The sequence below is a fragment of the Pleurodeles waltl genome, chromosome 3_1, assembly GCF_031143425.1.
Source record: "Pleurodeles waltl isolate 20211129_DDA chromosome 3_1, aPleWal1.hap1.20221129, whole genome shotgun sequence".
NCBI lineage: Eukaryota > Metazoa > Chordata > Amphibia > Caudata > Salamandridae > Pleurodeles > Pleurodeles waltl.
The window spans coordinates 664,395,826-664,421,978 of NC_090440.1; the positions used below are offsets into that span (position 1 = coordinate 664,395,826).

Sequence of the window (26,153 nt, forward strand, 5' to 3'; positions counted from 1 at the left end):
ACCCCTGTTAATGTGAACCCTCAAAGGCAGTACATTAACCTGCACTCAGTTCCCCGGTAGCTATGGCATAGAGCAAATTTGCTTAACGTAGAGCAGTGGTTCTTAACCTGTGGTCTGGGACCCCTTATGGTCCATAAAACCTACAAAGAGGTCCGCAACTGCTTAGAAAATTATACCATATTAACAGATGACTAACATGTATAAAAAGAAGAAAAGTGGAAAATTTTAAATTTCTAAATGCTCTGTAAATATGAAGGAATTCGAAATTGAAAGCTACAAATTAAGTTAGTATCTCAAGATTGATTTGTGGGAACACTGTGAGTGCACCAAACACACTATAATATGGATGATGGGTGACCTCAATTGAATTTAGAAAAGCTCCAACCTTTCCATTAAAATGTTGATATATTTTATATTTGTTTGTGAATTAAATAAAATATGTAATCATTTGAGTATTTGTTTGAAGAATGCTTACTTCTGTATTTTCTGTTAATTGTTTTGTGGTTCAAATTAGCAAAACTTCTGGGGTCGTGGTCCCCAGCTTCCAGTAATCACACAGTTGGGGTCCTGGTTTCCATTAATGATTCAGTTGAGGTCCTTGCATTCCAGTAATGAATAAGTGGGGGTCCCTAAAGCAAAAAGTTAAGACCCATTGATTTAGGGCACATGAAGGACAGCAATGAAGTTGAAATACAAAACAAAACAAAAAAAAACCAAATTACAAAAATAGAGCAAAACGTATTAATCAAAATGATAACAATCTAATCAAGGGAGCCAGAGATATGAATTATATAGTTTTAAGTAGGACTAGCACCAAGAAACAAAGTGCCAATGATAGTCACTGGTCACGTTACACTGGAATCTAGGGGCAAATTGATGCTGACTGCATAGAGTGCAGGTCAGATACACCAATCATGTTCATCCTGGTCAAAGACTTTACCTTCTGACTTAATCCTAGAATCCACGAGAGGAGTACACTTCTAAAGCCATCCAGGACTTCCGGAAGACACTTAGAAACTCACAGGGTCTCAGGCAGAGGCCAAACAGCAGGGCCTAGTCCAGAGTCCAGGTTGTGTGCCACTCTTCAAGTGGGCAGCTACAGAAATGGGCTCTTGTTGTGTCCCTTTAGTTTAAACACAAGGTCAACTTTATGATCCTTTGAGTCTACTTCTTTGTCCTTGGTACCAGGGGAGAGCATGTGCAGTACTCAGGGGCTCTTTTAAGGTCTCAGACGACAGGTTCAACCCTCTTCTGATCTTCCACAGGTCCAGGAGTGTTCTTAAGTGGGTGCCTGGAGGTGCTACATTTATGCCTGGCATGAGCAAGTGGATGGGAATGACTCCAGGGCACACCCTAACAAATGGGGTAATAGTTCCCAGGGCCAACCCTACCTATTTGGGGTTTTAAGACTGCAGAGGTCTTCAGCCACACTAAACTTTGACTCTGAATGCTTGGGGTGTGAGAGGAGTGGACTATGGTAATCCTAGTGCCCTTCCACATCTAACAGTTTGGAGCAGTCACTGTACCCACTAACATTTCCAGAGAGGAAGGTCTGAGGGAACAAAGCAGGATTTTCCACCAACCAGACATTTTGGGGTCCTGTTTCTCTTCTTTTCAAGTGTGCCATCAGTGTTATATGCAAAATGCAGGGGTCTGGTGCTACAAAGCTTGTCCATCCAAACTAGACAGAAGATATATTAGAATAGCTTTGGCAACCTGTTTTCTTTCAATTGCAATGTGTAAAAACCGAGCAGACCTTTAAAGCAGGCTTTGACACTCAAGCAGAACTTGACACTGTAATGCCAAAAAGGGTGCTTTCCGCCCCACCCTGCATATTTTGTCAAGTTCAGAGAAGCCATCTTTGCCCATTTGTATCAACCTATTGTTTGCTCCTAGAACGAATGTCGCACCATTTTCACAGATATTCAAATGTTAATTACTGGGTTGCAGAAGTAGAAGAACAAACACAAATTTAGCCTCCAGGACCTTCAGGCAGGGAAAAGTTAACTTTCCAAAAGTTGCTTTTCCTGAATATGAATTAAAAATCCGACTTCACCATCAAACTGGAGTTTTATGAACTATTAAAATAGTTGTTTTGTTTGTCTAGCTAGTTCCATTCCAGAGATACAGTATTGATATTTTTAATCTGTAATGTGGTTTTCTATAACGGACAGCTAAGCTAACCACAGTGAAATTGGTTTTGGGTGCGAGTCACTGTAAGGACGTTAACATTCCATTTCTGCATATCTTAATTTTAAGTACTGTGCAGTGTGTCTTGTAGACTATAAAGTCTACATAGGGTAGACTTATTAATATTTAAAAGAGAGGTTTTAACTTGTCAAAAATGTTTATTTTGAAAGGTCGAATTGCAGTTTTTATGTTGATTCTGTCAGGCTACACTGGTAGGTCTGAAGCCTTGTTTGACACGGTTACTGTAGTCGATGGTATTGTAGGTGCTGAATTCCACTGGTGACATTTAACTTACAGGCCATGGGCACATTTTGTGCTATAAACTAGGGATTTATGGTAAGGTAAATATACGAATATACGTCAATTGGACCATGTTTAAGGGGAAGCACAGGCACTTTACCTCTGGTTAGCAAGGTTAATGTGCACATAGTTCTAACGCCAGCAAAAATATAGTGTCCAACAAAAGGCGAAAATACTAGGTGACAACGCAGTAAACATTAGGTTTTCATTTTAGATCATATTTTGCATTTTAAAGTTTCATGCTTATTTCTTTTGTATGAGCACCTTTAAGCTGTATCTCATGGCAGACTGCTGCATACTGTATATATCAAAACAAACAAACCAAACAACCAACACTGACTCACCCACAGACATCAATGTAAGACAATGAGAAAGAACGCAAGAGTCTCTTCTCTCTTCACGGACTCTGTTGAGATAACGACACAAAATTCTCCTTGTACTGGGACAGAAAAGAGCACCAGGAAGATCCACTAGGAGGAAAACAATGGAGCCTCTCTTTGCAGACTCTTAAGAACCCCCCTTAGTAGTACTTTGAGAGAATGATGCAAGAGTCTTTCTTTACTGAGAGAAGAATGTCATGTTAGTCCAAGCAAACAAAGAAAGGGAGTCTCCCTTAACTAAACCTTCTCAGACACCAAGGTGGTACAATGAGAAATACCACCTTTACTGGCCCTCCTGAAGTCTTCTCAACATGGGTTAATGATGGAACAACAAAGAAGCCCCCTTCACTAAACTGGAGGACATCAAGTTGGTACAATGAGAGAATGAGACACTAATCTCCCTTTTTCAGCACTTCGGGCGACAGCTGAGCGTAAGCATGTTGGGCACACAGCAATGTGATGCACACCTCATGTGGCCTTTTCCAAATTTTGAAACAAACAATCTCCTTATTTCAAGACGGCAGATTTTTCTAAAATCTGTGCGAAGGAAACAGTTTTGCTTCACAGCTCTACTGCCAATTTTACTTGAAGTGATGGGAGCTCAATCTGTTAGACCAGTTAACATTTTGTAAGTCTTTGATGCATGTTTTAAGAAGTACAAACAACAGGTTTGCCAGCTACACTTCTGTTCAGAATATTAGAAACATGAAGCAGAGCAGAAACCTAGACATAACCCATCTTCTCAACTTAAAAAACATTACATTTCCATCCGCTTTCTGCAGTTAGTTCATCTCTAGGAAAAGGCTGCAGAGAGAATCATGATACTAGACAGGAAAGGGCTGGCATTGCCAACCAGCACTAGGAAATACGTGAAGTAGATCAAGAGAGATAGAAGAGTCTAACAACCGTAGCTTCAAACCATCTCAAGGCCCACTAGGTATTTTCCCATTACATATGCAGCACAAGGTGACTCACCTGCTCGCTCCAGGGCAGAACCCTCTGTGTTACATTCAGATGCCGTGGCTTCCCTTCCAGGCCTTCCCCATCCATCTGTTACAAAAAGCAGAAGGGAAGACGTGTGTTAAGACACAGTGAGAGAGCCGTATAAAACAGCAGAGCTACAATTCATAAACTGGTAACAATGAGATTTGATGGGTGGTTGTGTGAGACTTTGTGACTGAATTATCTGTGTGTTCTTGTATTGTGCTAATGTCTGTGTGCATGTGTGTGGTGTGTTTGTGAGCGTGTCAATGTTGTTAGTGTCGATATGCATGCCATTTTCAGGTAGCAAAAGTTCCAGAAAGCCACAGGGAGTGGGGTCTTGCAGTCCACAAATTAAAACTTGCCCTACCTAGGTAGCCTTCAGAAGATGATCACAGACGTAGTATGTATGATGTGATGACTGATGATGCACTAGTCTCCTGAGTAAATCTAAAGACTGGGTGATATAATGCCTAAGAGTAATACTACTCCCCTGCAGATCTCCATGATTATCAAGGGCTATGATGGAGATGAGAATTCTGCCAGAAAAGCGGTATGGAACAGTCATCATCTTCTAGAAAGCAACATTTTATCTGGCCTTAGCACTTTGTTGTGTGCATATTAAGCCCTCAGCTGGACAGACAACAGAAGAGGAAAAAGTGACCGTGGCAGCATGGTGCCTGGCAAAGAATTTCATAGTCTGGTATGACACTATGCGGAGCTAAGTACAATAAGTCGCCTTAAAGGTAGCCCTCCACACCTTCCATTCATACGAGTGCTTCATTAATGACCTATTCCAGTTTGAGTTCTGGGGCAAAGATCTATCCTCATCGAAGTGAACTGTTTTTAATACCACTTCCTGAGGGACCAACACCAACCACACTTCTAACAGGTCATGAGGGGGTGTTTGTGAAGCTAAATATTTATTGCCAGTTTCCGGCCCAATGGCAGAATTCACCATCTCTCCTGCCAGCAAGAGAAGTGAAGCTAAGACCTATAATAAAATCAACATATCACACTTCCAAATTGATAGCATAAAAGAAAAGACAACCGGTACTATCTAGAATACTGAGGCAGCTTTGTGTCACAAAAAAGGTACCTGGTGGGCTCCAAATGGCTGAACTTTTCTATATTTCGAAAGCTGGGCTCAAAAACCATTATTCGGCTCGAGAGCCGATTTTGAATTGCAAAACAAATCTGATTGGCTGAGGTACTGCGTTCTTCTTGAAGAGTTCTTGAACCATTAGAGAACGCTGCTGTCTAAAGGTTTTCACTTATAGAACGTTTTGCTCTGACCACCATTACACAAACGGGCAAAGAAAAGTTCTCAAGCCATATCATGTAAAGAAAAAAAAAAATCCGGACCCAAAGAAGGAGTAAAAGCTGCACATCCAAAATCTAGCTGGGATCAGAGGTCATTTTAGAATATTGGAAAATTAACATTCTTTCAAAGAAGTAATATATTGGCATGCAAGTTTGAAGAACCAAAAAGGTATTCACGAATCAGTTTGACAGACCTCTCAAGATGAAGAAAAAGAAAATAAATATTGGAAATTACACTGTCTCATCCCCCTGCGTATAGCATGGTTGTGGGCCATTTGGAATAGGTCCAAGGACAAGCCCATGTGACTTTTCCCTCTGCACAGTGAACAGTGGTTCTTGGGGCCATTGGGACCACTGCACAAGACATGGTCAGAGGAAGCCATCAGTGTCTACACATTGCTGTATAGAGAAAAGATCATGCACAATAGGAGCAGAAGGAATGAGGGGGCTGCACAAAATGCTTGGTCAGAGGCATAGCAATGAGGGGTGAATTGGGGAGCAGTTATAGTTTTTTGCTCATCATAACGAACTGCAGTAGTTTTAGGTATATATATGATATCCCTTCAATAAAAGTTTCTTTCAGTCGAACTTCAATAGGGTTTTTTTCGTAAACAACTTTATTATCTCTCCTGAGTCAAGAACCAGAACTCTCATTAAGCCCTGCGTTATGTGGAAGGTTTTGGGGCTTAATTTTTAAATGGGACCTGTTACAGCCCAATCATCCTAAAATTAAAAGCCATATCTTTTACATGTTGAGCTGAATAAAAAAAAACTCAAGAACGATCTCAGTTTTCCAGGATCTGGAAAGGTAACCACAACCAAATTGTGGGCCACTTCTTTATAACTGTGGATCACTTAGTCTATCGAGCTCTTAAAGTAACCAACTCAGACGTATGACCAGACTTGCTGTTGCACTTTCCATAGCTAATAAATGATCCTATTTTCTCCTTGGTCGCTCTTCAAGTTCTAAAATCTTTACAGAGTTCACAGTGTAAAACCCCTCCCTACTGCATTTATTAGAGAGTTAATGATGTAAAACCCATGTTTATTTCATTTTTCACAGAAGATTCACAATGCAGAGCTCTGCGAAGCCTGAACACTAATTAAACCAATGCCTACCCTGAGCTTTTAATTTCACAAATAAAAAGTGCTTTAAATTCACACACAATCAAACTCTGAATACAGAATTACAAATTTACACGATGCTAACCAGGTCTCTTTAGCCCCATCTACACTAGAAAACGGTTTAAGAATGTCACGCATAGTCACAAGGGTAAAGATCCTTCCAGTGACATTTCTCGCACAGATCACCATGTAAACCCCCTTTCTATTGTATGTGCCAGGGAGTTCACAATGTAAATCCTCAACATATAATTCCTACTGTATTTGTCAGTGAGCCTCCATTGTAAACCCCCTTCCTACTGCGTTTGACATGGGATGTGTATTAACATTGTATCTATTAGTTATGAGCAAAGGCACTAAATCTTAGGCAGTCTAACACAACTGCGGCCAATCAAATGGCAGTAAAAAAGGAGCACAACAAACGGGAGGAGCCAAAGCTTTTTTTCTCTAAAGGCAGTGCTTTAAATGGGCCGGTACTATCCGGGACTGAGTACCGGCACTTTTTTATTTTGAGAGGGAGAGTACCGGCACATCTCAAGAAAAACGTAATACTTTCAATTGGAGAGTACCGGCACTTCTCAGAAACAAGCAAGTACTGTGGCACAGAGTACCTGCACTTTATTTTTTCCATTTCAAGCACTGTCTAAAGGACCTTTTAATCAATTCTTCTCTTGTGGTTATATGAACTTAAGCAAAAGATAAAGTTGCTTCTAGCCAGACCTAAACATAACACAAAGGGGATCAGTGCCAGCATGGGGCATTCAGTTCCTAGATACCAGTGCTTTCGCCTCTATAAGAAACTCATACTATTGGCTCAGGAATATATCCAATGCATCTGTGAACAAAAACTGTTGCAACTGGCTGGCCTTAATCCAATTTGTGTTACTGATTATTATTTGGCAGCCATCGGTTGTCATAAGGTATGCAGCAACATGCTTGTGGCGCTTTATCCCTCTACTGTCACCTGAAAAGGACGGGGTCAGGAGGTTCCGCAACTCAAAGACCGAGAGAGAAGTGGGGTGTTTTTGTCACTATCAAAACCAGAAAGAACTCATTATGGGAACTTGGCATATTGCCATGTACATGCAAGATGTGCACAGATTCCTACGCTCACAGCCTCACTGTGTATGTCTCGCCTACAAATCCAACAGGCCAGATCGTCATTCCAGGTCACCCCATTCGCATCCATCCTCTCTCATCCCCTCCCTTCTATCTGTGTGCATGCACTGCAGGAGGGGCGCTGTGCACTGGAACACAACACCCGGGAGAGGGCCGGGCTCGCTTAACTGACTGCCGGCACGTAGCAGGTTAAACTGCGGACTGAATGAGGGGACAGAAGGATTTTGTTCATGCTTTACTCTACGATTTTTTGGGTTGTAACTAGAAATCCAATGCTCTACTGCAGATCCCACACCCCAAAAAGGATCCACCATTTTAAAGCTAGCGAAGCATTCCATCATGAAGTTGTTGGACTTAAATGTTGATAGTGGGCGCTGTAAAGTCGCAAGCTGCATGAACGACTCGGACTCTGAAGGCTAATTAACGGTAACTTTATTACTACCACAGTACTGCTCCTACTAATAATACACTTGGCCACCTGCCCTGGCTCCTACTAATAATAGACTTGGCCACGTCTTGTCAGGACGAGGCCACAATGACCCCCGGGGGTGGAGGGGATAAACACCTACGAAGACTCGCAGAGTGGGCTGACCCGAACATGGGCCAACACTACATTCCTCCCTAACTGGAACCAAACAAACAAAACCTAAGAACAGTTCATCTTAAAGAACACAGTCAACGTGAAGTGGATGCAAACGGGGCTAAGGCATAGCGCTGGGAAGGGTTGGGCTTGTACCTTAGATGGTACCGCCCTCCTCCGGATCTCCCAGACTCCTCACGGTGCTGGGCGCTTCTCCTTCCAGGACGGGGGTTCCCGCTGGCGCTGGTAGTGATGAGTGCATTGGCACCTGTTGGCTCACCGCGGCACCTTCGGGCACCCAGATTCTTCGTCCAATTGTGGCATTGGGCAGAGGTGGGGCATCCTCCCGGTCACTGTGACCCCAGGGCGTTGCGGAGTCGTCATCGTTGCCAGCCAAGTGGGCAACGAGGGAGAAACGCTTGAACTGGGACACATTCCGGGTCACACTCTCGGGCCCCTTTTACGCCGTTACCATCGTTCCCCTAACGGCGGTCAGAGTATATGGCTCTGTCTCGAAAGGCAGACAAAACTTCCCTACTGGGTAGCGGTCTTTCACCAGGACGGTGTCCCCCACTTGGACAGGAATTACTCGGGCCCTCTGCTTTCGAGAGGCATAGTCGTTGGTGAGAGACCTCCGCCTCGTAGATTGGCTCGAGGGCTGCAGTTAAGTTGTCCGTAAAGAGTCGTGCGGGGTGGCGTCGGTCACTACCTTATCGAAACAGCGCTGGCTCGGGGTCACACTGGTGGTGGTGCGTGGGGCATGACTCTGTACTCCCGGAGGAATGTGTAGATGGCACTTTCGACGTTCTGTGATTCTGCTGTGGCTGTGTGGATTATCTTGGTTAGTGTCTTGACAAACCGTTCTACCTCTCCGTTTGCCTGTGGCCACCTGGCCGTGATCCGGCGATGCTTTGTGTTTCTTAATTTCAGAAAATCTGCCCTCTTCCCACTGTTGAATGGGGACCCGTTGTCTGTGCGGACCTCCCCAAACAGATCATGGGTAGCCATCAGTTTTTCCATCTTCGGGATGACTGTGGACGCTGAGGTGGATTGCACAAGCTCCACCTTCGGGTATCGCGAGTAGTCATCCACTACGACTAACATGTAAGACCCGTTGGGCAGGCTCCCAAAGTCTGCGCTGACCATCTGCCACAGGGCAGTGGGGCCCTCCTCGGTGATGACTGGCGCCCGGGGGGGTCTGGCATACACTGACTTGACAGACGAGGCTCGCTTTCACTACATCAACCACTTGCTGGTCTAGACTGGGGAACCAGACCTTACTCCGGAGTCGGTTCTTTGACTTGGCGATGTCCTGTTGGGCTCCATGTGCTAGTGACACAGCCCTGGATGTCAGGCAAGAAGGCATTACAAGGCGGAGTCCTCGCAGAAGACACCCATCGTTGCTCACTGAGAGCTCGCACTGAACGTTGAAAAGAGCCTGAAGTCTGGCTCTGGCATCTGTGGTACGAAAGACAGCAGGATTTTGCAGGGGGCACCAGTCGCCAGATCGGGTAGCTTCCATAGCAATCTGTAGGCAGTCCTCTTGATTTGTGGCTTCCACCATTTGGTGAGCGGTATGAGCAGCGGCCTGGCCCTATCAACCACCAACCGAACATATTCTTCTGTTTCCAAGGTTTCTTCAGCTTCTTGGGGGGTAGCTGGGCGTGTGTGGCGTGACAAAAAATCTGCAGGGTTTTGGGTACCCGGTTGGTATTCCATGGTGCAGTTGAATTCCTGTAGCTGCAGTATCCACTTTTCAATCCGTGGTGACGGCTTTGATGAGGAACCCTTGAAGAGGGGAAGTAGTGGCTTATGGTCGGTAACCAGGGTAAAGGCATTGCAATAGAGATGGCGAGGAAAGTGCCGACACCCTCAGTGAATGGCGATGGCCTCCCACTCTATCTGGGAGTCTCTCCCTCCTGATGGCCTGATTGGGCAGGCGCATGTCCACACAGATCTGGACAGCATCAAGTTGCTTGGGGTTCCTTACAACGACTATCGGGGACACCCAAGGGGTGGGGGCCGACACCTTTTCGATTATGCCTGCTCGCTCCAAAAGTTGTAGTTCACGCTCCACTTTTGGATGCAGATGGAAAGCCACCCGCCTGTGTCTAAGGGCATTGGGGCTACGGAGACGACTATATGGAGTCTGAGGGGCAGCCCTTTTAGACAGCCAATGCCGTTGAAGAGCAATTCGAACTCTTTCACCAGGTCTCCCAAGCTTCTAGCGTGGACACTGAATACGAAATGCACCAGGCTGAGGCTTTGAGCGGTTTGGTAGCTGAGCAGGAAACCTGACCCTTCATGTGACACGTAAACTTTGGTTGTTATCTTCGTGCTCTCATGAGTGACGTCAGCAGTGAAGACTCCGGCTATCTCAAGTGGGTGCGTGTTTCCAAAGGCGTAGACTTGCACCCTAGTGGGTTTGGAAGTCCATGATACACCTCAGCGGCCATGAGATTTATCAAGGCCCCTGTGTCAATCAAGGATGAGACGGACTGATGTCGCAGTAGCACATGGCATGTAGGTAGCCGCTGGTTGCAGATTGCCTGCACAACATGGACTACTTGTTGGTCGTCGTCCATGTCAATGTCTGACGAGTTGGTGGGGAGTGCAGCTACAGCTCTGATGGCCTTCTTGGGAGTGTGCACTGCCACCTTTGTTGAGGAATGGCAAACCTTTGTGAAGTGAATGAGTTTGTCACATGCGCTGCATGTCTTCCCTCGGGCTGGGCAATCCCTGCGATGTGGCAAAGGGCTCCTGCACCATCTACAGAGTTTCCCTTTATGTCCTTCAGCCCTCATATTTGACACGTCTGTGGTTACCGTGTTGACTTGCTCCGTTTTTATTTGGACAGTCGGCACCTGTTCCATATGCATGGCCCGGGCCTTCAACAGGTCTTGTGAGCGTCCTAGGGTGAGGATGTCTCGTCTGCATGTTCGGCTTCTACAGGATGCGTTCCCGGAGTTTTGATGAGCAGCAACCTTGGATGAACTGTGCCCTGACTACGTCTTCCTCGTTGGTCAATGTCCCTCAGGCGTGCATACAAAATATCCACTAACTCGTCGGTCTTTTGGCGTGCTTGGTGCAGTAGGAGACGCTCATAGTCCTGATTTGCGTAAGGTTCAAAATGCGCAGTGATTGCCCCTTTCAACGTGTCGTACGTATGAGGTGTTGCTTCTGCCACAGAATTGGATACTTTGTGAATGTTTGCCCCTCCTAAATGAAGGAGTAGATGTCTTATGCGCTCATATTTCACCTCTAAAGCCTTGAAGTAGGTTTCGAGGCGTTCAACCCATGCTTTCCACCTTACAGCTTGGGTGGGGGGGCTCCAGTGATGGTCAAAGTCTCAAGAGCAGGAATACCAGCCATGTCGAGGGGTGCAGTGGGTTGCCAGCAGAATTTAGAAGGGGTGCCTCAGATTCTGTGCCCTGGGGGCATGGGCTTGTGCAGTGGCCTGTTTGCCTCCTCACTTCAGTCAGTGCAGCTGGTTCACCTTCGGCCTGCTTGCCTCCCCTGCGTTCTTCAGAAGCAGCCACCTTGCAGGGCAGGTCTCCCACAGGGGTCAACGATAGCAGGAGATGATGCTCGCTGGTTGAACACACGTGGCAGACCCTCAGCTCTACAGGGCAGACCACGGCAGCAGGGGTTGGGGCTCCTCCCAAAACGCGGCGTGCTGGAAAGCCGCAGGAGGTGCAGCAGGGGTGGGGCCGCAGTGCTCAGAGCTGCAGCCTACAGAAGAGCTGCAGGAGGAGCCAGGAAATTGGGGCCGCTCGTGCTGGACTGCAGGCAGCAAGAAGACATGCCCCTGTACCGAGAGTGGCCAAAGAACACAGCGGGGGTGCTTCGGGCCGGGCGGGGCAGCCGGGAAGTGTGCAGCTGTGGACACAGGCACATGAACGGCAGTATGGTGTGTGCATGCAGACACACAGAGTTGCTACCTGTGGGGTCTTCGGCACGGGGATGGTGCAGCAGGCGGCCAATCCCATCCTCATCGCCAATTGTAAAGTCACAAGCTGCATGAACGACTCTGACAGCTTATTAACGGCAACTTTATTATTACCACAGTACTGGCTTGAATCCCTTTCCGCCTTGGCTCCTACTATAAATACACTTGGCCATGTCCTGTCAGGACGTGGCAACAATGACCCCTGGGGAGGTCATGGATCAGGGGGGAAGTCGCAATAAACACCTACGAAGTCTTGCAGGGTGGGCTGACCCGAACACGGGCCAACACTACAGGTGCGTAAAAAATGTAAGGACCAGCTTATAAAGAGGCCGGGTGAGTTGACCACCAATTATGTTTTGGCAACAAAATGACTAAAGACGTATTTAATGCACACCGGGCTACCACAGTAAAAACACCATAAACGGCTTTGAGCTTTCCCTCAATAACTTCATTTTGAAAAGTAAGTACTGGTGCATTTTCAAAAACATCCGGTCAGTAGCAATGTCCTAGATGGCATGATCTTATATTGCAAACAAGCAACACATTCATCCACATATGTTTAACTGAAATATAAGATGCATCTACAACTCTATAGTGCTATAAAGTTATTGCGCGTTTATACTTGGATACTGCTGCCACTCATGTTTAACAATTTACATTCTATCCTGCCCGTTAACTTGAGGAGCCCAGAAAATCACATGTTGCAGTTTACTGTATTTTCACTAGGTAGTGTATCCAAAGCGTCAAAAAAGACCGTGTGTTTGCAACATTAGCCTGCAAGGTTCCGATTCTATTAAATGTTTGATGCACATTAGGAGCGCATCACTTCTTTGGTTTTGTAAGCAAAGAAAGTGAAAATGATAGCAAAATATTAACATCTGAATCAGATACCAATTTATTCTTGCACGACAACACTTTTTTGGAACTTCTACTAATACCAGAGTTTTAACTAGGATGAAAAGAGTTTGGTGGACTATGGGCGTGGCTTAAACACATACAGTATATTTCTGTGATTACCATCTGGGGCAGCTCCCCCACTAAGAAGGAGGAGCGTCACCCCGCTGCTTTCAGCAGAAGAAAAATAAAATGATAATAACGTATCGTTATTACCATTTTATTTTTTGCTGAGCCAGTATAGGGCGGGGCTGGAGGGAGGAGTGGTAGTATGTACACCTTAAGTGCGCATGTCTGTTTGGCCGGCCGTGTTGGGCTGGCCAAACAGACATGTGCACTTTGCATTTCTCCACCCGGCTGTATTTCATAGCCGGGAGGAGAAAGTGCACAGGCTTCCACTTCCTCTGTGAGCGCCAAACCAGGCCACTCACACCAATGATGGCACTGCTGTCATGCTGGTGAAAGCAGCGTAGTGATTGGCTGAGGGGAGTCTGGAAGCCTGTGTGCCTCCGGACGAAGAGGAGGACAGAGGAGACAAATGCATCTCCAGACCTGCCGAAGAAATTGTGTTTAAAATATATATATATATATACATATATATATATATATATCTATCTATATTATTTTATTTTTTTTCATTGCCCCCCCCCCACCCATTCTGTGGCAGCCACCACTGATTCCCATACTGTGCCACCCAATTGGTATTTTGGTTCCTATCTGGGCTCTTTGTTATTGCATCCAGATATGCGACAAAACAACTGATATACATCTATACCCAACCAGGACTACTGGCTTTGTCAGCAGTTGTTAAATGTTTAAGATAAATGAGGAACAACAATTGTGTTGCAAATAATACTGAGAATGTTTTAACTCAGTAATGTATGATTCACAGTTTCACAATTTCAAAGGCCTTTGGAACGGCTAGCGGTTTTCAGTGTCTCAATCACTCCTGTTAATGTTTGCCCTATGTTAGACATGTACGCCGCTTTTCTCTCCACACCTCGTACATGTGCATCTCTTACACCTCATCTCTTTTGCACCGTCTTATCACTTTCTTCTGAATGAACTTCCTCGTATCTTTTTCCCTTCACCACCCCCAAACACACAAAGCAGCCACTCACCTGTAAGCATTTTTTTTTCTTTTACTTTCGCCTCAATATTTGGACAATCACGTACTTCCTTCACACACATTTTTTACGGAATCACAATTGCAATGGACCACTGCTCTGTGCACTCTACAGAGAGGCCAAGAACTGGTGGACCATGTATTCAAGACACCCTTCTGACTCACTGTCAGGCACGGTAAGACACTCTCACAACCTTCAACCTCAACCCCACAGCTTCAATCATGGCCAGCTATAATTAAACACCTGAGACGACTCAAAGCAAATAATGCACTATGCAAAGGTAATATGCTACACAAGAAGTACAGAAACACAACATCCTGGAAATACCTAACAAACACTCAATAGGAATGCAAGTTTAAGTAAAAGGTGAAATATAAACACAGGCCTTGAAAAATCTAATTGTGTGTGAGATTTTTTCAGGTAGTGTTTTTTAGGACCTACAGGGGTCTCTTCTGGCAAGTGAACTTGAGCTGGAAAGGAACAGGTGTTCTGTTCATTCCAAAAATGAATGAGCAATAAAGATGCCTTTAAATTCTGTTTTATCTTGACAGACTTGCTGTCTGTTCAAGAGCAGAGGTGAAATGCCAGTGTGTCTTTTTACTAAGTGCTACTCATCTTATACTGAAAAATTGTGTTTATTTGTTTCTCTTACTACAGTTAAATCATTTTGTGAAGTGAGAGGTCTCACAATCCTTGTGAAACAAAGGGGTGTATGATGTCAGTTTTGTTCTAACACACAACATTTAAATAGTTTCTAAATAAATGGTACAACTATTTCAAAATATATTGAGAATCACAAAAGCACTTTTTTGTAATTCAGAATTGTGATGCAGGTTTAAATGGGAGCAAAACAGAGTAGAACACTTTACTTGGTGATGTCCAAATGATAAATATTTGCAGAAACTCGATTTCCAAACATTACTGTTTGTACACTATATAATTGTATCAGGAAAACTGCATGTCACTTTGAATGTTTGTGGCTATTTCAATGTAAAATGTGCCGATTGGAAATGCCAATACACTATCACTTCATGCTTTAGTTACATATTTATTAAAAGTGCTAATTGTGAGCCATGATTAGAGAAACATTCTTCCGCCCTGATGACAATGCTGTTAATCAACTAAGAGCAGGGCCACTGAAACTGTGCAGCAGGAGAGGTCCAAATTGGGCAGCAGGGTTGAGTAAATTATGTGGCAAGAAAAGGCAAATTATGCGGCATAATGCACCACATTTTGCAATAACTTTACTTTATTATATTTGTCATTTTAAACTTGGTAACTCCCTCTCTGGGTATCGGGTGCACCTCAATAGTACCAATTTAACACCTAAATATTGCAATAAGCAACAGAAAGGTGACCAGTCCAGCTTTGCATAGGGCCTTTCACTGCCCGGCAACACGCGTCGTCGCATATTTAGTAACTTTTTAACAGTTTGAACTAGAAACAATTTTTCGTTGTGAAAATCTGCAGATTATGCGGCAGATGATGGATTATGTAGCAAATGCGGCAACATTTTTATAATTATGCAAAATTCACAGCACCCACACAATCACTTAATTCCAGTGGCCCTGACTAAGCGGCAACTCAGGTACCATGTGCATCTTATATGAGGCTAGATTTGTATTATATATGGAGGAAACATTTAGTCTATTCAACAAGAGTATTCTGCACAGCAGACATGCTGCACTAACATATTTAAAGGTGCTATCATATGTGATATTGAAGAAAATTGCGGCTCCGTGAATTAAAATATTTGCCTAGGGTTACATAATTTGAAACAAGTTTATGGGTCAAGAGCATTACAGTTAGGTCGAGTAGATTATTTAAGTCACTAGACCTGCAGGTCTGGTAACATTTTAATGATTTTTTTGAGGCCTGTGAATAGCAGCTAAATTGATGACTTTAATGCTTTTTACACTCCTTGTTCAGAATTTGCAGTGAAGTTAAGGAAATGAATAAAGGGCACAATAGGGACCTGTTTCAATGTCAGTTTTCAATTACTACCAGGTCTGAGAACCAGAGGGACATGGGCCACTTAAAGCCTTGGCTAACACATTGTTTGCTGAAGTTGGTGCTGCTGTTGTGGTTGGTATGACCACTGAAGGGTTTGAACCATCTGATGGTAGCTCCTGACCACCTACCTGTATTAGCACATGGCATCTTAAATGGCAATAAATCTCTGTATGGTCTGCCACAGAGATCTATTGTATCAGCCTAAGAAGGTTGTAGTACTGGCTGTTTTCCCACTGTACCACACATATTCTGTAAGGTTTTAGTCAGATGTCTTGCTTTCTTTATCAGAAGACATAGAACACTCTAGTGGCAAGAAATGTTTATTCTCTATTGCTGTCAATGTTGAATTCAAACTGCAGGAAGAAAATATCTTATCCTAGAGGCTTGCATTTTTACACCAGCCTGGCAGCTGCTGTCCTATCAGTCCAAGAATTTGAAAATGTTAATCTGTCAACTCAGAACCTGAGGAAAAACATCCTGGAGATGTCAAAAGGGGGTGGGTGGGATGACAGGGGAGGAAAAAAAAAACCCTTACCTCTTCTTGCCGCTCATCGCTCCTCTTTTTCTGGTGTCCCAGCACAGGCCCCCCAGAGATCCTGGCGCTGCTTTCATGCTAAACCTAGAACGAAAGCAGTGTCAGGATTGGTCTGGGCAGCTCGGACTGCCACTCAGATAGTGCCGTTGGGTCCGTGCAGTTTCTCCATCCCAGCTGCTCAACACAGCTGGGCTGGAGAAACCTAAATGCGCATGTGTATTTGGCCAGCCTAAGACAGCCGGCCAAACACACATGCGCACTTAGGTGCACTGTCTCCTCCTCCCGCCTCCCACCTCCCGTGACCCAGGCTCGCCCCTCCCTGCACTGCTGGCTGAGCCAGCAAATGAAAAATAAAAAATAGTGTAACTATCATGTTATTTTTCATCTCCTGGCTCTTGGTCAGGGGGGCGACGCTCCTCCGCCATTGTCAAAGAGCTGTCCCTGATTTGTACCCTCATTACTATCCCTTCTAGGAATTGATAGTGTCCAGATTCTCTTTCTTCTCTGTTTAGATGGGGGTAGAATGACAACTTATGGAACGCTGAGCTGAACTTCTGGCGAAGGTGGAAGAGACTCTGGAAATTCTGACTGCAGCAAAAGAAGAAGTGGTATCGTGAGGGGGATCTTTAATCTATGAGAAGGCTGAATATGTTGTGGCAAACAGTATTGCCTATAGAGTGGACATGGAGAAAGCTAACTTGATGCAACCATGATCCTTAAAGGAGAGTTCAGAGGCACTTTAAAGGGTCAGGTTTTGAGGTGCAATAATCATTAGTGGGGGAAAGGGACTGACTTGGAATGTCTCATGCTTTGAAAAAACTGCAGCCTGCGGTCTTGGCTTCAAACTCTCCTGAATAGATGTTGAAGATTTTCCTAACAATATTCAGCAATGAGACCCTAGAAATGCAAAGCTGAGTGAGGTGATGTCAAATGACCAGACACCAACATGTACCTTGACGCTGAAGAATGCCTTGATTTTGGATGGCTTTTTCACTTCAACGCTGTGAAGGAAGCCTAATCTGTACCCAGGAGCAACCTTTATGGTGCAGTTTGTCAATACGTTCAACATCAACAAAAAGTGTCAAGAATGACAATGTTTCTTTTGCCTCTTTCACCTCATGGATGACCACCTCTAGGGGTTCCTTGAGTTCATTGGAAATGTTGCAGTGGAAGGAGACCCTTTTGCACTGTCTTGCTCTGTCTATGCCTTCTTGATCCTCAAGTTCTTCAGACATCCTGTGAGGCAGGTGTGTTCCAGTTCTTGTTGATATCTCCTGGACATGAAGCAGACAGACAGACCAAGCATACAGAATGTGGGTAATTTGCAGCTTTTTTCTGCCATGTGAAGGCCTTTCCACAAATAGCGAAGGCGTGAGGAACTTGCTGTGACAGAGACACTTGCAAACAGCCAAGACATGAACAGTGGGGAAATGTTTTCAGACAGAACAAACGTCAAGTAAAATGAAAAGTATTTAGCTTACGCACAAAGATTGTGTGAAAATAGGGTGACAAGGAACACGTTTTGGGGCTCTACTCAATTGAGCTGGAAAAAAGATCTGGGGGTGTGGAGCAACTGCCAGTGTAAGGCAAGGTGGCATATGGAAGCTACTGGTCCCTTGAAGGAGACGTATGTGCTTTTCAACCTTCCATGAATGTTATCCATCGCCTACACTTTCATTTGTTTTCTACATGATTTATTCTATTTCTCAGAGCAACAAAGCCAGAGTTTGTGCTTCAACATTGGTTAAATTATTTTTGGAAAACAAAACATCTAAAAAACCTCAGAAAATTGAAACTCACATAGCACGTAAAGTACCTACCTGCCTTTGTTAATACAAAATTGTCACCATTTAAAAAAATAACATAAAAGTAAAGGCCATAATGTGTTAAGAAACCCCGCAGGTAGGGGTGATATTCTAACATTTGTGACTTTGGAAGAGGGTTTTACGATGCAGAACTAAAATAAATGGATCCTTGTCCAAGGTTAAGTAGAAATGTTTGGCAATGACATGTTTCAGCAGAGGTTAACAAGCTGCTTGTCCTGTACAGCCGGAATACTCTGGAGGCAGTCTTGGAGCCATGTCATCACTTCCATCTGCAAATGCCATCCTCTATTTCAAATTTCTATATTGTGAAACAGGATACCTTTACTATAGCAAGGACAAACCAATCTCAGTTGGCAGGTGCAAAGTACAATTTTCCTAAGACTCCAATAACGCTCTTAACATGATTTGCGAAGAAGAGAGCGGCACATCTCTGCATCCAAAATAAAGTGGTATATTGTATAAATTAATGTGATATAGGCTTTGGACATATATAAATGATCTTTAACAAGTGCTCTCCAAATCAGATGGTATGGATAACTAAAGGTGCCTAGATGCTGTCTTCCATGCATGCAATCACTCATCCATCTGTATATTTATCTCATTCTTGCATTTATCATCTCGGCTATCCAAACAACCACACACAAATTCACCAATCATTGAAGATGCACTTTCGGTTATGAACCAGACCTCTTGGCTTTGCTGCTAGGTTTGTGAGGGGTGTAAGAGTGCTTCCTGTTGTGTCTGGCTGCTAGTCTGTGAGAGTACTGTCACAAGTGTCAGAATGCTATGTAAGAGGTGTAAGAGGGCTGTGAGGAGTTTGCGACTGGTACTCTGTGAAGGGTGTGAGAGTGCTGTCTGTAGAATGAGACAAATAGTGTGCGAGGGGTGTAAGAGTGCTGCTGGCACCTAAGTTGTTTTGCTTTAACTCCATAAGGGCTCTAAAAGTTCCCTTCATATTTTTGTTGGGGACTTGAAAGACATGCTGTGTACCTATTTAATGATGGATGACCCTTACTTCTGAATCAATGTTACAGCAATCAGTCCTAAGCAATCGCCGCTAGGTAGTTCTAGTTAGGACCTATTTCTATATAAAAAGCGTGTTTTTACTTGCCTACATCTTTGGCGCCACTTGACGAATCTTCACGAAACATTCCCACAAAAGTTTACCAGTTACATCAGCTGCTGTCAAAAGAGTTTCAGGGTGATCCGTCATTGGGGGAGCGGGGTGCGAGAAAGAGGGACGGATCCCAGAACACGTTTTCCCCATTCATTTTTCCATAGGGATTTAGAACAGTGATAGCGCCAAAACTACTGGATGGAATTTCACCAAATTTGGAAGAAAGGTAGGTCCTGGTCCAAAAAGCACCCTTTCTTTTGGGGGGGGGGGGGGTATGAACACCCTGACCCCTTAGCTCTGGTGGTGGGGTCCCAAAGGGACCCACCCCTCAGTGCTAAAAAGCATTTTTTTTTAATTTTGCGGACGGAATGATGTGGATCTGCACGTCCACCATAAAATAAAAAAAACAAAAACAAACAAAAAAAATAAAATACAAAGAGTGGGCTCCTGCGCTTCATTATCATAAAGCCCCCGGGTGGACGAACTCACTGGGGCATTTGGTTAAAAATGCAGGGGGGCCTCCTGCTGCCCTGTGGACCACCCCTTCACCGGGCCTAGACTGAATTATGAGGGGGGCGGGCCCCTGCAGACCACCGCCCCACGAGGCAATTGTTTTTTGTTGTTGTTTTTTTTAAATATGTGGGGGAGGTCCGATGGCCCCCTCCCCCTGCCCTGGGATCAGCACCTTGCTGGGGCACATACTAATGTAAAGGTGGTCCGTTTCGGACCCCCATTCGCCCCGGGGACCACCACCTCCCCGGGGCTATGCAAAGGTTGGAGGGGAGCCACAAGGCACTCCCTGGAGGAGCCTCTGATGTCCCTTGGGGCCACCACCCCCCAGGCCCGACTCCTGCTATGTCTGGGGAGCCCATCTCTGGGACATAGCTGTTTGCTGTGGCTTGGCTGCAGCTCTGCAGCTGCAGCCAAGCCACAGCAAACAGTTTGGAGTTTGACTGTGGGACCTATAAAGCAATGGCACAGCGAGGGAAGTATTAAGGCTTCCCTCGTGCTGCCAGATAGCTGTAAAGGGCTTTTTATTAAAAGAAAATATTAAAAATACATCAATAAATAACTAAATTAGTAGGGGCGCGGGGAGCCCTTGAGGGCTTTCTCGCTGTCCCAGATAGCCCACAAAGGGCTTTAAAAAACAAAAAAACAAAAAAAACATAGCTCAGTGTGAAGGTAGCAGACCTTCACAATGAGCATTGGGGATTCAAATCCAGCTGGACTAATTTCCCTCTTTAAAAAAAAAAATATATATATATATTTTTAAATAACAAATACATTCGTAGTTTAAATTCTACACAAATATCTCATTCTAAGTACATCAGACACCAAAGCCTAAAAAAAAATTCTCTCCCTCTCTTTCTTTCTTTATCTTTCTTTCAATCAATTTCTCCCTCTACACACTCAGACACACACACACCCACTCACAGACCTGCATGCCCCAGTCAGACCCTCATGCACCCACTCACAGACCCACTCACAGTTATGCACCTACTCACACACCCAACTAAGACTGTCACACACCCACTCACAAACCCACTGACACCCTCATGCACCCAACTCACGGGCCCGCGCACACACTGACGCACCCTCTAAAACACTGACATATGCACTCTCACACCCACAATCTGACAGCCACTCACCCCCAGATACACCCTCTCACACCCAGAGGCGCCAAGGACAATTCCTGCCGTGCACGGCCAAAAGGTCATGCACAGCATAGGGTTGGGTGGTTAGGGGGTGTTGGCCACAGGGTCTGGCTACAGGCCAGGTCTTTTGGGCAACCTTCCCTGCACATGAGTGAAGGCTGTGCACGGTGCAAGGTTGGGTGCTTATAGGGGATTGGTGGTGTTTAGATTAACGTATAGTAATGAAAATTACTATGTGTTAAAAAACATAGAAATTCACTGGGACGTTATAGTTATGAAACAGAATTTAAAAAAACATAGAAATTCACTTTAAAAAAAAACAAAGGTTACAGAGGTGTTCTAGTTAGGCTCACATTTTAAACATACGAAACCATAGAAATGCACCAGTTAGAGTTGCGTCAAGTAACTATAACTTGTGCCTTCAGGTAAATATAACCTTTGTTTTTTTTCCAGGAGAAAAAAAAAAATACATATATATATATATATATATATATATATATATATATATAGACACGTTCTAGTTAGGTTCAGATTGTACACTTTTACACACACAACCCACAGTAATTCAGTAGTTATAGTTACAGTTATCTCAAATAACTATAACTTGTGCCCTAAGGTAACTATAACTCGTGATCCTCCCATGGACAGCTTTTTCATCAATAAATCAATAATTTTATTGCATATGTTGCAGTGATATTGTCAATGATGTCATGACTGATCTAATATGTGGGGTAATTAGCAGTGCAAGGCGAGAATTTGAGTTAGCTACCTTCAGCTGTACGCGGCGGACGGTTGGCCACAGGATCTGGCCTGCGGCCAACCCTCAAAGGCACCCAAACTGCACGCTCCCTTCTCCATGCTACTTTTGGCTCTGGGGCCTGGTGCATTTTTTAGGTGGCAGGGGGTATGGGCCATCCTTGCTAGAGCAATTTAAGAACCGGGGACCCCATTTCCCGGGGCCTGGCACTCTATTTATTGAGGAGGGGAGCATGCAGGCACCCCTTCCTGGGCTGATTTCAGCCCTGTGGACCCCATCCCCCAGGACCCAACACATTTTGTGGGGGAGGGAGTTACATGTCACCCTCCCTGAGCTGATTTTGGCCTCAGTGACCCCCGTCTCCCAGGGCACAACACTTTTTAAAATTATTATTTAAAGGTGAGGGGTACATGGCCCCTCTCCTCAGGCCTTTTTTGGCCCTGGGGATGCCATTCCCTGGGGTTCACCACTATATTTATGGGAGAGGGAGGTATGCAGCCAAATTTGGTGTAATTCTGTTCAGCAATTTTTGCGGTTGTGCTGCTTAGTAAAAGTGTGAAAACCAATCTGTCCTGCCCATGCAGTCCTGGTGTGCCTTCCGTAACTTCCTACACTCCCTCTACAGAACTCCACTTTCCTGCAGACCCTGTAGATGCCAAGAGTCCTGCTCCTACCACTCCGCATTGCCCTGAGTGTGCAACAAAGGTAAAGCCAATAATGGGCCCGGCATGTGATTAAAATACATGATTTATTGGCATTGCCGTTTTGTTAAACGCTTTCATAAATTAGGTGAGCATCGGGAGAAAATAAAAATTGTATCTGGGGGTGGGTGCTAGTTTCTATTACAACCTCCAGTCCCTTCACTCAATTTACTTTTAAATCTCTCCCAATGTTTGCAAAGACGAGGAGGGATTAAAACAAGTCAGGGGGCATCCCAGATCACGTAATTCCTTCTTTACCCTAGGGAGGGGGTAGAGTTGTTGCTTTGTGATTACTACCCAGTCTTGCGCACGGTTAGTGTATAACCTATACCCCCTCCACCACCAACACATTGCTCAGCAGTGTGAGGTTGGGAAAGGGGTCGGTAAAAGAAAAAAAAAAGCTCAGCAGGGGAGCGGTTTACGGGCCAAACATCCCAGTGTCATATGTTCAAACAGCGAAAAGAGTAGTGGCTGGTGGCTCGCACCCGCTTGGCCTCTAGCTCTGTGCGGGTCATGTTAGCTGGCACCTGCTTATGCATTCTGTATGGATTCATAACAAGGAGGAGGAGCAGCTGCCACCAATTATGCCTGGTTCCTAATTGGATTTAAGGCGCAAGAGCGGGTGCAACTCGAACAGCTCCTACAGCCGCTACGACCTGTTCATGATTAGGAGGAGCAGACGCTGGGGCTCTTCTGTGGCCTTCAGCGTGGTGCAGGTCGCAGAGCGTGTCAGTTGCCACTCACTTTTGCACCATGATTCAAATTTAGAATCAGGCCAAGGAGCCGGTGCCACATGACTCGCTCATCTATGGCAAGCAACACTATGCCGGTGACACAGAAGCAGGTGAGCTGGAATTCATTCCTGCACACTGTACCTAATCATGAGTCGGGAGCAGAAAATGGTTCCAGCTGACCATGTTCTCCACGGGCCGCAAAATACTGCGGCCACCGAAGAGATAAGAGCTGCCAAACCACCTGCTTCTCCGATTAGGTTTATTTTTTAAACCCCTCCCCTTGCCTGTGGGCAAGGGAGGTTGAGTGAAAAGTCACCTGCCTGCATGTGGGCACTGCAGGGGCTACTGGTGCAGGGCAAGCCACACCTGCAGTTTGCCAATGCAAGAGGGACACACATTAGGTGAGCAGTAAGCTTTCACACTGCTCTCAATGCAGGAGGTAATGGATCTGCACTCTTAACCAAGGCCATAAATACACACTCCCTATAAAATTATAAGTACTCGTGTGGGAACTGTGCTGCATGAATTGGGACAGGGTCAAAGGTGTAGCTTAAAACAAAATATTCTGTACCTTTTTTTGTTCTTTCACTGTCACGAAACTACATATAAAATAATGTGCAACTTAAACGAAAAATAAAAAAAAGTTGTTACCAATGGGAAATGCGCTATGGTAGTGGTTCCCAACCTGTGGTCCAGGGACCCCTGGGGGTCCGTGAAGTCTTTTCAGGGGGTCCGTGAGAGCCTAGCAAATTAAAAAATATTAACAAATATTGACAAATTAGGTCCCCAGCTTCCAGTAATGACTAAGGCGGGGGTCCCCGAATTCCCATGATGATTCAGTGGGGGTCCCTGGGTTCCATTAATGTTAAAGTGGGGGTCCACAGAAATCAAAAGGTTGGGAACCACTGCGCTATGGTACATTAAAACACATCTATTAGTCAATGTAGGGCAGAGGGCTGCATGTAAGGAGAAAGCCACAGAATGAAATCTTGGTGGTGCAGTGGAGAATAGTGACTTTTGTATCATCAGCCTGTGATTGAAAGCACTGTGAATATGTAAGTCATATTTTAAACTTGCATTATTCACAGTATAAGATATACTGCCACAAAATGCATAAAAAGGTTTAAGATAAAATGGTGCTTCCAAAATATAGATTTTAGTAATATCCAGACTTTACAAAATGCAATTTTGTTTTACATAACTGTTCCTTCAACACCTTGTCAGGGGTAGTAAGTGCCATATAAATACAATTAAAAGCACACATTGCACAGTTCAGTTATTAACCCTTCGCACTACCACTCAAAAAGAATAAATCCTTGTCATCACAAATCTTTGAGTGATTCCATCAATTACAGCCAGCACCAGCTCCCAAGCATCCTTTTTATGTAAAATATCTTTTACATATGGACATTAACTCGTTGCTGCAATTTGCATTTCTTTCAAGCAAGCAGGCACCTTGACTGGGAGGCTTGTTTAGCTGTGTGCCCGGCTCCCGTTTCACAGCACAGTAGACTCAGTGATTGACACTACAGACAAAGAATTTAAACTAATGGAATTCACCATCCAGAGACAGTTGTCTTTTTACAAAAAGTCGGGGAACGTTTTTTCGGACATCAAACAAGTATGGGCTTGTGGTACCCCTCCGATCCCGCCCACTTCGACCTCTGGTTAAGTCAACAATATGCCACTCCACTCGCACTTTACCAATGTGTCAGTGGGCTTGTTTGACTAAGCCCTTCTGTCCTTGGGCAAGATAAAAGGTAACTAGCTAGATTCAACTCTTTCCATACCTTAGTTTAGGACGGGAAAGGACTATAGTAACTATCTCCATCTCCTAGGCAAGCCTTCAGGGCAATATGTATCACACCCCCTTTTTTTAGGCAGAAAAGAGGGGTTTGAGGCTAAAGGCATCATTATTTTCAGATCTCCCTAATTCATCTTCCACCTTGTCTTCCGAACAGCAGCGGCTCCTGTGTTTGGGCGCAGGGGCTATGCCCCCTTTGCTTTCATATCTTCCTAGAATGAAAGCTTCACTAAACAGAAATAAAACAACAAGGTTACATTACTAGGCATTTTTGCAGGGCGTGCCCCTTCGTAAGAATGTGCCGGATTCAGCACTAGCAGGGCTTATCCACGCACAGCCCTGGTTTTTCCTTGCAGTGCTGACGTTGCTTTTATTTCTCCTCCTTCATCCAGAGCGCTCATTAAAAACAGCCTCGGGCGTTTAGCTTTCAAGCCCAGGCTCTACAAGTTTGCATGCCACTCACAGCAGTAACCCCACCCTTTCATAACTCGTCACAGGGTGAGCTGGGGCCAGCAAGCTTCACTGACCAAACCCCACCCTGTGAAGAGATGAGAAGGGGTGAGTTCATGAAGTTTCACAGTTCGCGCTTGATTTAGTGTATTTCTGAGTACATTCAAGCTCAGCACAGCATGTCAACTTGTATGAAAAGTCAAGATTCCATCCTGAACAACTTAGGAAAAAAGAGGAGAGTCTTACTTGTGAAGCAGGAAAGGGCCTAGATCATTTGTCATATAGTGTAAATGTGACTGAGAAAAACACAGTATTTGAGGTGAGAGATTTACAAACTTTCATGCTGGAGGTCTTAATTTAGTGAAGATCAGAAAGGACTGAAACAGGATGTGTTCGTCTCTGTGACTACCACATGAAAAGATGTAAACATTTTAAATACGAACAAAGATGTGGTGTAATGTGGTGTAACGTAACCTTTATGAGAAGAAAAAGGAACAGATCAGCAGCTGCCTCAAAAAAACTGCACAAGTAAGTTTGGAGAAAGAAGTAAAAATCTGTTTCTTCTATTGTTTCTTTTTATTTTATTTTCCAACTGC

The 26,153-nt window shown here is 44.6% G+C and overlaps 1 protein-coding gene across 2 annotated transcripts in view; it reads right to left on the minus strand.

Annotated features, from left to right (window-relative positions):
- The window catches only part of B4GALNT4 (beta-1,4-N-acetyl-galactosaminyltransferase 4), a 701,168-nt gene that overhangs the window by 403,971 nt on the left and 271,044 nt on the right, over nucleotides 1-26,153 (minus strand). For both annotated transcript variants that reach the window (XM_069223201.1, XM_069223202.1), the window contains exon 3: nucleotides 3,846-3,920. In XM_069223201.1, coding sequence (XP_069079302.1) covers nucleotides 3,846-3,920 — 75 coding nt within the window. The remainder of the gene's footprint in view (nucleotides 1-3,845; nucleotides 3,921-26,153) is intronic.